The 13,281-nt window shown below is 44.3% G+C and overlaps 1 protein-coding gene across 5 annotated transcripts in view; it reads left to right on the top strand.

Moving 5' to 3' along the window:
* The first annotated feature begins 282 nt into the window (after window positions 1–282).
* Window positions 283–13,281, top strand: part of DDHD1 (DDHD domain containing 1) — a 98,237-nt gene continuing 85,238 nt past the window's right edge. For 3 of the 5 annotated variants that reach the window (XM_034992787.1, XM_034992788.1, XM_034992789.1), the window contains exon 1: window positions 284–1,215. In XM_034992787.1, the coding sequence (XP_034848678.1) occupies window positions 387–1,215 (829 nt within the window). In that variant the 5' untranslated portion in view covers window positions 284–386. Of the gene's footprint in view, window positions 1,216–13,281 lie in introns of all 5 variants that reach the window. The other 2 variants (XM_034992785.1, XM_034992786.1) reach the window with 1 other exon arrangement.

Below are 13,281 nucleotides of genomic sequence, written 5' to 3' on the forward strand. Positions count from 1 at the left end.
CGGAAGACAATTGAGGCATCTGAGGAGTTGCAGATGCTCTGAGCCGACCCACCACCGGAGGCCAGAGAGAAGAGCCAAGCTGTTCGCTCGAGGCCTGAGCCGATAAGAGGCTTCCGGGGCGGCGCGCGCGGCCGGCGGGGTGGGGCCGGGGCCAAGCACCGCCCACGTCGGGCTGCGCGACAATGGGGCGGGCGGTGGAACGCGGCTGCGGCTGCCGCGGGCCTCGGGGGGGGGGGCGGAGCCACCGCCGCTGCCTCCGCAGCCCCGGTTGGGATTTGAAAGATTAAAAACTACCGGTGGAGAGGGCGACGGCGTTGAATGTGCGGCGGAAGCGCTGGGGGCCGCGGCTCGGCGCAGGGCCGGGCAGCCGGCGGCGTCTCCACACCATGAATTACCCGGGCCGCGGGTCCCCGCGGAGCCCTGAACATAACGGCCGTGGCGGCGGCGGCGCAGCCTGGGAGCTGGGCCCGGATGCGGAGCCGGCCTTCGGCGGCGGCGTCTGCTGCTTCGACCACCTGCCCGGCGGGGACCTGGGCGACGGCGAGGTGCCCCTGGCCCTGCTGCGCGGGGAGCCCGGGCTGCACTTGGCGCCGGGCGCGGAGGACCACAACCACCACCTGGCGCTGGACTCCTGCCTCAGTGACGAGAACTACGACTTCAGCTCCGCGGAGTCGGGCTCCTCGCTGCGTTACTACAGCGAGGGCGAGAGCGTCGGCGGCGGCAGCTCCTCATCGCTACACCCGCCGCCGCAGCCGCCGCTGGTCCCGTCGAGCGCGGGGGGCGGCGGGGCGGCGGGAGGAGGGCTCGGGGAGAGGAAGCGCACCCGGCCTGGCGGAACGGCCGCCAGGCACCGCTACGAGGTGGTGACGGAGCTGGGCCCCGAGGAGGTTCGCTGGTTCTACAAGGAGGACAAGAAGACTTGGAAGCCCTTCATCGGCTATGACTCGCTCCGCATTGAGCTCGCCTTCCGAACGCTGCTGCAGGCCACGGGTGGCCGACCCCGGGCCGAGAACCCGGACGGCGACCGTGCGTGCGGCCGGGCCTCCAGCTCTGGGGAGGACGAGGACGAGGACCGCGTCTGCGGCTTGTGCCCGCGCGCTGCGGGGCACGAGCCCGAGATGGAGGAGCTGGTGAACATCGAGCGGGTGTGTGTGCGGGGCGGCCTCTACGAGGTGGATGTGACCCAAGGAGAGTGCTACCCGGTGTACTGGAACCGTGAGTAGCCGGCCCGGGGGAGGGAGCGGGACGGGCTGCTTCTGGGGCGGACGAGCCCCCGGGTGGGTTTGGGACTTGACCGCCGCGGAGAGCGAGGCGCTTGAGGCCTGGCGTTTGGTGGGAGCAGGGTGGAGATTAGACCCGCAGAGCCGGCAGGTGAAGGGTAAACGAGCAGATGGCAAAATCCAAGCCCCCTGGGGTTCAGAAGGAGAAGATTGCTGCCATGGTAGCGCTTCCTGGGTGAGCTGGGTGCTGCTGCCATCCCCTGGAGGTGATCCAGGAACGGATGCCCAGCCCGAAGGTTTAATTTCGCGATCCTGCCTGAGCTTTGTCCACCTGGGGATCTGATTCGGTCTCATTTACCTTGAACTGCCTATGATTTAAAGAGCAGTCTGTCCTCTGAAGTGGGAATGTTTGAGATGATGTGCACGAGAATCAACAGTTCAGTTATGGACTCAGGAAAAAAACATGAATCCCAGGCGGGAAAGGAAAGGAGATCGGTTGTTTCCACCGGGTGCGTTCCGGAGAAGTGGAAAGCACTGTGTGAAGCGTTGCTGGCAAATGGGTCCGCTGACTCTCTGTGGAATATTCGTTCTTACGTTCTTGTTTACATATTCTCAGTTTGCTTCTTTTTTTTTTTTTTTTTATGTTTTGTTGCTTCTTAACCTTGAAAAATTACTGAGGCTTATGCCTTGGGTTTCCTCGTCTATAAAATAGAGATAATTGTATCTGTCTTGTGGAGTTGTGGAGATTAAATGAAATAAGGTACCTAACTGGCTTGAAACTGTGCTTGGCACAAGTGTGATTTATAAGTGTTAACAGTAGGTTCTTACTCAATTAGACAGCAACACAATTTTTGTAATTAAATTCCGTTAAAAGCAAATGTTACATATGTAATATATAATAGATATTCTACTGTGACAGAAACTATTGGCCACCAGTAATTTGTAGTATATAGTTTTAGTTTTTATGGACCTAGTGCTCTAACTCAGATATCTGTCTTCATTGGTTGTCACTAGCCTTAGGTCTTTCATACATTTTACAGTATTCTGTCTTATACTAATATATATTGATGATTTAGCTTCCTTTCTATATGTCTAGCAATCTATGGGCAGAGCCCACCTTTATCTTCATACTCTCATTGGGCCTAGTGCAGTAGATATTTAATAGGTATTGAACTGCACGAGTGATTCTGATAATGTTAAAACGTATGTGAAGCATGAGTCACTAAGATAGCAATTATAGTGTGTGTCAAATCAAATCAAATAAGCGTAGCAGAAAATTTAATTTCTTACTACACTTATGGATGACATTGAAAGCATTCGTTAACATTTTCACAAGACCAGATTCATATGGGATTTGTCACATCACTCCTTTTGATTACAAGCTCACTAAGGTTAGAGTATGCTTGTATTCACTTATTTATTCATTCATTCAGCTTTTTCATTTTTGCCGAGTATTTGTATGTGCATAATACAGTAGTCTCATGAAGGCATTAGGAAAGGTAGAAAAGACTATCCTTACCCTTCAGGAGTTTCCCATTTAGTCTTTTCTTCAAATGTCCTAGACATCACTCTAGATTTTTTTCCTTTGAATATAGAAAAACAAGGACTTGGTGGAGCAGGAAAGTTGGATAAAATGCAGGGCATCCTTGGAGAGGAGTCTGGAGGCCAAAGGATGAATCCTACCCTTAAATCGACTGAAGTATATTTACCTAGAATATTGTGTATTCTTTTGGTTTATGGTAAAATTGTGTTTTTGTTAAAGATTTTATTTATTTATTTGAGAGAGAGAGAGCATGAGAGAGAGATCATGAGCAGGGTAGGGGGTAGGGTAGAGGGAGAAGCAGACTCCCCACTGAGCAGGGGAGTCTGTATGAGGATCCCAAGACCCTGGGATCATGACCTGAGCCAAAGGCAGATGCTTAACCCACTGAGCCACTCAGGCGCCCTATGGTAAAATTGTTAATGCTTGCATAGTGCTTTACTGTTTATAAAGTGATTTTTCACATTATTTCATAGTGATACCAAATTAATGCTAACATTCTATTCATGAAGAAATAGGCTCAGTAAAATTAATGAACTTGTCCAAGGTTATTCAGCTAGAAAGTGGTGAAGCATTTTAGAGTCTACTGGGGGAATAGGTGTGGTGTCCAAAGAGCATCTGACACATGACCCAAGGGTGAGGGTATCAGGAAAGCGTTCCAGATAATGTAAGACTGAATCCTAAAGGATGAATATAATCAAGCAAAAAAAAAAAAAAAATGGGGAGATGCAGAGGGAAAGGCGTTCCAGCCAGATGGGGTAATGTATACAAAGACACAGAAGCATGAAAATGCACGGCATTTTGAGGAAATTAAGGCTGCACCTGCAGGGGCCAAGACACGTAGGGTAGGCATGGGATTTTTTTTTTTTTTTTAAGATTTTATTTATTTATTTGACACAGAGAGAGAAAGCACAAGTAGGCAGAGAGGCAGGCAGAGAGAGAGGGAGAAGCAGGCTCTCCACTGAGCAGGGAGCCGGACATGGGGCTCGATCCCAGGACCCAGGGATCATGACCTGAGCTGAAGGCAGCCGCTTGACCAACTGAGCCACCCAGGCGCCCTGGGTAGGTGTGGGATTTGACCACCACAGAGACAGAGGCGTTTGGTCAAAGACAGGAGGAGATTATGAAGGGTACCTCAAATGCAATGGCATTTTGAGGAAATTAAGGCTGCACCTGTAGGGGCCAAGACACACAGGGTAGGCGTGGGATTTTTTTTTTTTTTTAAGATTTTAAGGACTTTGGACTATATGCTGTATTAAGAAACCAAATAATTGGGCACCTGGGTGGCTCAGTCATTAAGCATCTGTCTTCACTCAGGTCATGATCCCAGGGTCCTGGGATCGAGTCCCACATCGGGCTCCCTGCTCGGCAGGAAGCCTGCTTCTCCCTCTCCCATTCCCCCTGCTTGTGTTCCTGCTCTCGCTATTTCTCTCTCTGTCAAATAAATAAATAAAATCTTTAAAAATAAATAAATAAATAAATAAATAGAAACCAAATAATTGAGGGTGCCTGGGTGGCTCAGTCATTAAGCGTCTGCCTTTGGCTCAGGTCATGATCCCAGGGTCCTGGGATCGAGTCCCACATTGGGCTCCCTGCTCGACGGGAAGCCTGCTTCTCCCTCTCCCACTCCCCCTGCTCGTGTTCCTGCTCTCGCTCTCTCTCTCTCTGTCAAATAAATAAATAAAAAATCTTAAAAAAAAAAAAAAAAAGAAACCAAATAATTGAAGGTTCTCTGTTACTTAGGTGATTAGTGACAACACAAAGGTTGAATTGTAGAGTTGGGGTATATCATTAGAATGGTAGTGTCCTAAATCAAGAAAGAAACCGTGAAGCCCTACAGAAGTTAACCTGAAAGGAAATGTGGACTTATACTCAAATCTTTTCAAAAGCAGATAGCCAATTATAACTTATAAATAAATTTTTGTTAACTCGCATAACAGCAACACCTATTTTCACTCCATTTTAGCATTTTCTAAATAGTTTTCTATAGTATACAATCCTGTGGGTGTCCCAGGCCTTCATATGAACTACAATGAAAACAAAATGGTGCTTATTGTCCCTCATTGACCACGTCTCGCAAAATCCCATGTCACTTTGCTCTAATTGGTTCTTCAGGTCTGTCTGTATTATATAAGTTTTCATACCTTCTCGTGAGTGTTCAATCCCAGTATGGTGTCTTCAGCTTTTGCAGCTTTTGACTTCTTTCTCATTTAACTTTTCTTTTTTAATTCCTCTGGAAGCTTTCCAAAGAATGAAACGAAAGTTAAAAAAAAAAAAACTTCAAAAAGTTCCTACAGATGGTGGTGTAGGATTCCAGTGGTCATTTAGGCTTTTGTGACCTAATTGAACCCACTGCATCTGGGTGTCGTGGACAATAAGTTAGCTATGCCTAGTCTAGAAGAAAGTTGTAATTTATATTTGCTCTTCCTTTTGAACTCTTTTTTTTTTAATTTATTTATTTGACAGAGAGAGAGAGCACAGGCAGGGGGCGTGGCAGGCAGAGGGAGAGGGAGAAGCAGGCTCCCTGAGGAGCAGGGAGCGCAAGCAGGGAGCGCGACCCGGGGCTCGAACCCAGGACCCTGGGACCATGACCTGAGCCGAAGGCAGTCACTTACCCAACTGAGCCCTCCAGGCACCCCTTCGTTTTGAACTCTTACTAGCAGACAAAATTTGAACTAATTTGTGGTATATGAATCAGAAGGGGAATAGAATTTGTCTTCTATAGATAGGAAGCCCATATTATTACATGAGAAAAAAGAATTATCATTTTATTGTCTGTTTAGATATTTTTCTTACTGCATGTAGACATTTTAGATAAAAATTGATTCTTGCTGAGTAATGGCTAAGTGAATTCCCTTGCTCCCCCTCTTCTTCCTAAGCTACTTGTAGCCATCTCGTAGGCTTATTTTGAGAATTGTTACATAGAACATGCCTGGTTGGCACAAAGTACTAGGTGTTAACTATATCTGTGTGGATCTCAGAAAACAATAATCCCTACTTGTAGAAACTCATGTGAAGGTTCATAAGGCTGACCAGTGCAAAACTGTCAAGTACAGGTTTTGTTGTTACTGGCCTGTACCTCACCATAGGTGAAAGAATGTAAAGAATATTAGCAGGTAGGGGCGCCTGGGTGGCTCAGTCGTTAAGCGTCTGCCTTCGGCTCAGGTCATGATCTCAGGGTCCTGGGATCGAGCCCCGCATCGGGCTCCCTGCTCTGCGGGAAGCCTGCTTCTCCTATTCCTACTCCCACTCCCCCTGCTTGTGTTCCTGCTCTTGCTATCTCTCTGTCAAATAAAATCTTTAAAAAAAAAAAAAAAGAATATTAGCAGGTAAGTGGCCCTATTTAGTAATAGTAATAGTAACAGTGGTAGAAAGGCATAGGGAACATTATAGAGATACTTGATGAATAGTCTCATAGCAATTCTTAGGGCAGTGATGTGTGCATTGTACACTAGGGAGTATGTAATTTCCACTTATTGACTAAGGTTATTTGACCAAATATTTATATGAATGTGTAGTTTCTTCCCCCTCCCCCACTTTCTGATATGCTTGCATTATTATCATTCTAAACCATTTTCAAACACTTAAGAAATTAACCAGTCTGGGGCGCCTGGGTGGCTCAGTTGGTTAAGCGACTGCCTTCGGCTCAGGTCATGATCCTGGAGTCCCGGGATTGAGTCCCGCATCGGGCTCTCTGCTCAGCGGGGAGTCTCCTTCTCCCTCTGACCCTCCTCCCTCTCATGCTCTCTGTCTCTCATTGTCTCTCTCTCAAATAAATAAATAAAATCTTAAAAAAAAAAAAAAAAGAAATTAACCAGTCTGCATGATATATTGAAGAAAAACTAATATTCCCACCAAAATGAGGTAGAAAAATAAAGGCTTTTTCTGTAAGGACCCAAATTAAATGGTGTTTATTAACTTGGCATACCTGTAACCATCTCTTCGGTCTTTTTCATTTAAGGGTTAATAACCTTTATAATTAATAATCCTTTATGAGGCACAGGGTATCGTGGGAAAGTAATGGGAGTCCAAGCTGGGAGAAGTCCCTCTTTCTTTTCTTTTTTTTTTTTTTTTTTAAGATTTTATTTATTTATTTGACAGAGAGATAGTGAGAGCAGGAACACAAGCAGGGGGAGTGGGAGAGGGAGAAGCGGGCTTCCTGCCGAGCAGGGAGCCCGATGTGGGACTCGATCCCAGGACCCGGGGATCACGACCTGAGCCGAAGGCAGACGCTTAATGACTGAGCCACCCAGGCGCCCAAAGTCCCTCTTTCTTGATCAGTTTCTGCCTCCAGGAAAGCAGAACTATAGGGAATGGAGACCAGGGATTGACACGCCTGACTCTGAACAAGTGTTAAGAGTCTTTTCTATCTCTTTTTAACTGTATTGTCTCCCGCTAGCCTGGACTGGAAAGCAGCCTTGGGCTGCATTGGAGCCCTGGCTGCTCAGGTTTGCAGAATCCTGGCAGAAGTCTTCTGAGAACCCTGTTCTAGACAGCCCTGTTCTAGACCAAGCCTGCTTTAGACTGCATTTTTCAGCCATCTACTGAAAGAGCACAAAGATATGAATGACACTGAGTGATATGTATGGAGGGCAGGACTGGCACAATCTGATCAAGGCATTCAGGACTTTTCTTCCCCTTTACATTGCACCATTACTTTAAAACTGATTTCATATCAGTTATTGATCCACCTTGTTTGTATATGGCTCAAATGTAATAATGCATGTTGTAAGGTGCTTTATATAAATGTTCAGAGTAATTGGTATGTCTTTCTTTACTCCATCTGTCACCCCCTTCTTTGTTGTTTTTTTCTTCTTTTACTATTTTTTCATAAAAGAGAACTTTTGTACTGTTCCTTCTTCCAAATCTTATCTCCTGGGTCTTTTTATCTCCACATCACACTCTGAAGTTTCTGCTTTGTCAAGATCTGACGCCTGGAACCCGAGAGGTGATCCTTTTCTGATCCGGGGGGAAAAGAAAGCTGGGTGTTCTGGTCATGGAATCCTCTGAGAATATAGACACTGAGTGAGGACAGTAGGGGGTTGGAAAGGAGAGAAGGAAATGGGGAATATACTCACAGGAAACCTAAAGTGATTATTGGCAGAAGAGGTAAGGAGGTAGACAGTTCTAGAAGCCCTGATTGTTGGGCAATCTAAGTCCTTTATATATTCATGAGTGTGATAAAATTTAAACTGTACATGTTATCAAGAAAAACTTCAATACTGATAAAGGCTATAGGCACGTTTCTTCTTTTTTGCCACAATACATTTCTAAAAGCTCAGTTAAAAAGTAGAACAAGGAAAAACATCATTTTTTAGAGCCAGTAGATATAACTTACACTTCTACTCTTTTGAATTGGCTTTGGTAGAGGGAAATTATGCCCACAAAAAGATTTGAATCACTGACAAATGAGTGGATTAATGGGATGAAAAGCATAATAAAGATACTTTTTGATACCCCCGGATTAGGGGACAGGTAAAATTTAAGATGGTGAGAAGATTAGGGAACAGGTGACATTCAAGATTGTAAAAACTGCTGCCCATGGTTTACTGTCAGGATTGCCCATGCCAGAGAACTAAAGCAAAACGGTGGAAGTATTGATATGATCATGTAAAAGTAATTCTGTTTTATGTACTGCTTTCTAACTTTGCCAGATTGCCATTACAAGAATAAGTTCTATACTCATTAGTATTTGTTCTAATGTGTTATCGCATTAATCTATATCTAGATAATCTTTATAACCATTGCTCTTGTATGTTTCAATAAAATCTGTTGAATGACTTTTGGGGCCAGGCCAGCCTTTGGAAATTACATTGTTATTGGTACTTCTGTACCCCAAGACCTCAGGTAGCTAGAAATCTTAGAGAAATGTAAATTCTGTCTGAATGGGTATCTTTTCCAAATTAGTTGAGAGTTCAGCTTTTATTTGGTAAAGGGTGATTTTAACTATGTGAGTGGAAATCTCTCTAACGTTACTATTTCTCCTTTTGGCCACTTCTCAGTGAACCATCAGGATAGTCCTTGAGACACATGATATGGGACAAAGAGCTGGATTAACTGTGCCAAAACATAAATCTTCTAGATCATATGGCATAGAATGTGCTGCTCAGTAACTTCAGATGATGCACAGGGAGCCTACTTAGAATTCCTTCTGAGCCTTCCTGTAGCTAGAGTTAAGTGTAGTTCCACCTTTATTTTACTGTTTATTACAAATGATCAACTTTCAGTTAGCATTTTATTGGCCGAATTCATTTTTTTTCTTCGCATTCTATGGAACTGCTTCTAGGTAGGCCCAGGGTATCCCCTGTCCACCTGATTCACCCACCTAGAGCTTCAGTAAAGCTTGCATTTTAACATCTGATGGGTTTTAACATTAAGTACCCCCGAGTTTGTTTATGCGTTAGAAAACAAAATCTTTGCTGTGAATCAAAAGACAGTCATTGGAAGGCGCCTGGGTGGCTCAGTTGGTTGAGGGACTGCCTTCGGCTCAGGTCATGATCCTGGAGTCCCGGGATCGAGTCCCGCATCGGGCTCCCTGCTCGGCGGGGAGTCTGCTTCTCCCTCTAACCCTCCCCCGTCTCATGTACTCTCTCTCTCTCTCATTCTCGCTCTCTCAAATAAATAAATAAATCTTTAAAAAAAAAAAAAAGACAGTCACTGGAGAGAGAGAGTCTACTTGAAAGCAATGGTTGAGGAGCGCTCAAACTGAGGAAAGCGCAGTATGGCTGTTGAAGCACTTCCGAGGGCCCTCGCTCTGCCATGCCGCTGTCTCCGCTGCCGAAATGAAGCCTTACCGTATGGTTAGCGCTAACTGAGGCCGGTGTGCACGTCTGTGAGGTTTATGAACAGATGCTTGCCTTCGCTTGGCATTTTCATTGTATAGCTAACCGCTCTTACTCTTATTTAAGATTAGCCCCACTACCCATAGTTGTCCTCTTTTGTCTTTCGCTAGAAAAAAATCGGGACCTTATATTTTAGAGTATCTTTTTGGATATAGTTTATTTTTAACCTATTTACTATTTAGCCTGTTATTTTGTGTAAGCTACATTACATAGTACACTTTTTTTGGTGGGCAAGAAAGGTGTCACTGTACTTCACATATAACGAATGTTCCTAATCCTGGAATACTGGTCTGAATCGTTTGGAATTCTGGTTGCCTGACAAACTTCTGTCTTTCATGGGCAGATCTAGAACCCATCAAAGTGTATGGTAGATCACCATATACACCATATACATACATATACACCATAAAGGGTAGACCTGGCTTACTTCATGTGTTTTCAGATCAACTCTTACCCCACCTCAGGTCATCGGTTTTTATCTCTTCCACTCCCAGTTCAGTTCTTACTGGTTTCTCTAGAGAGGCAGCCCTGTGTCGTGTTTATGAATGTAAATGATCGCTGGTGGCAACTGTCTGGGCCAGAATCCCAGCTCTTCCATATACTGTCTGTGTAACTTTGGGCAACTTAAATTCTCTGTGCCTCGTTTCTTCTATAAAATGTGCTTCACAGCACCTGCCTCTTAGGATTGTTGACGTAAATGTGTCATAATACTCAGAGATCTTGAAACCTCTCACGATGTTCTAAATGTAAGTTCTAAATAACAGCTGTTATTACTTCTCCATTTTCCTGCCTCTTCTGTCCTTTTAAATTTACAACGCACTCGACATTCTTGGCTTTCAACTGTCCTCTTTCAATTTGCAGTCTCTTTCCTGACCTAGCCTTTTCTTTGGCCTTGACTCTTGGTAATCGACTCTCGATTAGGCACAGCCCTAGAACCTCTTGTGAACTGTTGCCTGCCCCTGTGAGAAACTGTCCCTGATTTTTGCCCCAGAAGGAGCTGTCGTGTCTTGAGTTTTCCTGGTTTGTGCACCAGAGGTGTGCACCATTCTCTTAGAGATGTACTGCCTGTGGGAAAGGAGGAATTCTTTCTCATCAAGTATTCTGAGTTCTTGAGCATCTACTTTTTTTGGTATGCAGATCCTGTCAGCAGCTGTGGGAGGTACTGACTTCATCCCCAGAGCTCATTTAGGACATCTCTACTAGCTACCAGGACTTTTGATACAATAGAGAATTCTACAGCTTTCGAAAGGCTGCTCAGTTTTCAGTTGAGGCAGAGCCAGTAGTGTTCTTGGTCCTTTGCCATGTTGGCAAGAAAGGAATGGCCCATAATTCCTTTTACAGTGGAGACCTCAACATGAAAACTTGGAGGGAATCAATTCCTCTTAATTGACCTGCAGTTGAACCGGTAGCCACAGAAGTGGCAGCTAGGTTCTGGCACCTGGTGCAAAATCCAGCTTCAAATCAGAAGCCGCCATCCCTTACCAGCATTGGCAGTAAAAGCTGAGTGGGCTCAGAAAACAGATCTTTGTTGCCAAATTCCCTTAGTTCGAGTCCTTGATTTATCATAGCCATATGATTTAGGCAAGTTATAATCTCTTGATGGTCCAGTTTCAACCTTGTAAGTGGGGACAGTAATTCCCGCTTCGCAAGGTTATTAGAAAGATTCTGTTAAAATACACATAGAGTACTTAGCATGCTTCAGTAAGCGTTAGCCATTATATTTAAGCCAGGCTGATATATTGGCTCTTCAACTAGAAGCCTAGCTTCTGAAAATTAAAAAGTGTGTGGTTGGCCTGTTTTATTTGTGAGAAAGAAGAATGTGTATCTGTGGCTCGACCAAAATTACTTCACCCCGTATTTGATGACCATATACACATATACATACACACATAGTCCCTCATTCTTCCTTTCCCCTTCTCCGTCACCCTTTCCTATATATACACCTATGTGTTCATCGTAAAGCTGCTTAATCTTACCCCCACCAATCCCTCCAAGAGTTATGGGAATCCCAATGAAGTATCTAAAACTAATGATGTAATGTATGGGGATTAACATAAGAATAAAAAAATTAAAAAAAAAAAACCAAAAAACAAAAAACATAAAAAAAAATGAAATAAAGCCTTCGTCATTTCATAAAGGCCCCCTTTATCTCCGGTTTATTTCTTATATTGGTGTCTACTTTGATACTAGTTTAGACACTCCCAACCTTCTTTTGATTTAATATTTGCATAATATGTCTTATTTTACTTTTAAACCCCTACGTGTCTTTCCTGTCTTAGATGTGGCTTGGTAAATTCCATTCTGAGAAGTGCTGACTTTTATTTGGTGTTGTAGGCCATTTATATATTTAATATGATTAATGCTAAATTTGAGTTTAAATTGACCATCTTGCTAGTTGTTCTCTGTCCCATTCTTTTTTTTTTTTAAAGATTTATTTATTTATTTGAGAGAGAGAGGGGTGGGGGAGGAGCAGAGGGAGAGAATCTTCAGGCTGACCCCCCCCCCGGCCCCCCACTGAGCAGGGAGCCTGATTTGGGTCTCAGTCCCAGGAGTCATGAGATTATGACCTGAGCCAAAACCAAGAGCCAGACGCCTAATGGACTGGGCCACCCAGGCACCCCTGTCCTATTTATTCTTTGTTCCTTTTTTCCTTCTCTTGCCTTCTTTTGGATTAAGTTTTTGGTATGAATCTCTTTTATTTCCATTACTAGCTTTTAGAGATACCTTTTTCATATTTATCCTGGTTGGTGTTCTCTGAGCTTTTTGGATTACAATTACACATGTATTACATAGTTTGTTATTGTCTCCCAGCTCTTGGATGCTCTATTCTGTTTTTTAATTTTTCCACTGTTGGCTTCTAAGTTCACCGATTCTTTCCTCAGCTGTGTTGAGTCTGCTGATGAATCCATCAAAAGTATTCTTTGTCTCTCTTCCTGTGTTTTTAATTTCTAGCATTTTTTATTCTTTCTTGTAGTTTCGATCTCTGTGCTGAAATTATCCTTCTGATTATACATGTTGCCCACCTTTTCTACTATAGCCTTTAGCGTATTAATCATAGTTATTTTAAATTCTCTAATAATTCCAACATCTGGGACAACTCGGATCTAAGTCTGTTGTTTTGTCTGATGCTGATATGTTTTCTTTCTTTTTCATATGTCTCAACTTTTTGTTGAAAGCTGGGCATCTTCTATAGGACAGTAGATAATTAGTCTAGAAATAGGCACACCTTATCTTTTGCTCAGCCTTTAGTGTGGGAGGTTGATCAGTCAGTCTACTTGGGAGTTGAGCTGGGTTTGGATTTTGTCGCTATAGTTGTTATCATCAGTGCCCCCAGAGGCTTCAAAGTCGCCTGACATTACCTTGTATTTAGGGTGGGGACGGGTTTGCCAGTGAGTTTTTCTCTATGCTGTTACCGCCCCTCAGCAGTAGATTAAATGCTTGCTATATTGGTGATGGTGGTCAGAGAGTGGCGACAGTACATTCTCTGTTGTTCTGATTCAGCCTCATTCTTAGGTACAGTGTCTCTGAGTCTTGAGAGTGGGTCCTTTTCAGTGATTCTGCCTCTACCCCACCTATAGGATACCTCATTGTCTAGGGGTGCCTGGGTGGCTCAGTCGGTTAAGCGTCTGCCTCTGGCTCAGGTCATGATTCTGGGGTCCTGGGATCGAGCCCCACATTG

This window comes from Mirounga leonina, unplaced genomic scaffold (genome assembly GCF_011800145.1).
Source record: "Mirounga leonina isolate KUSES-001 unplaced genomic scaffold, KU_Mleo_1.0 Mir_82, whole genome shotgun sequence".
NCBI lineage: Eukaryota > Metazoa > Chordata > Mammalia > Carnivora > Phocidae > Mirounga > Mirounga leonina.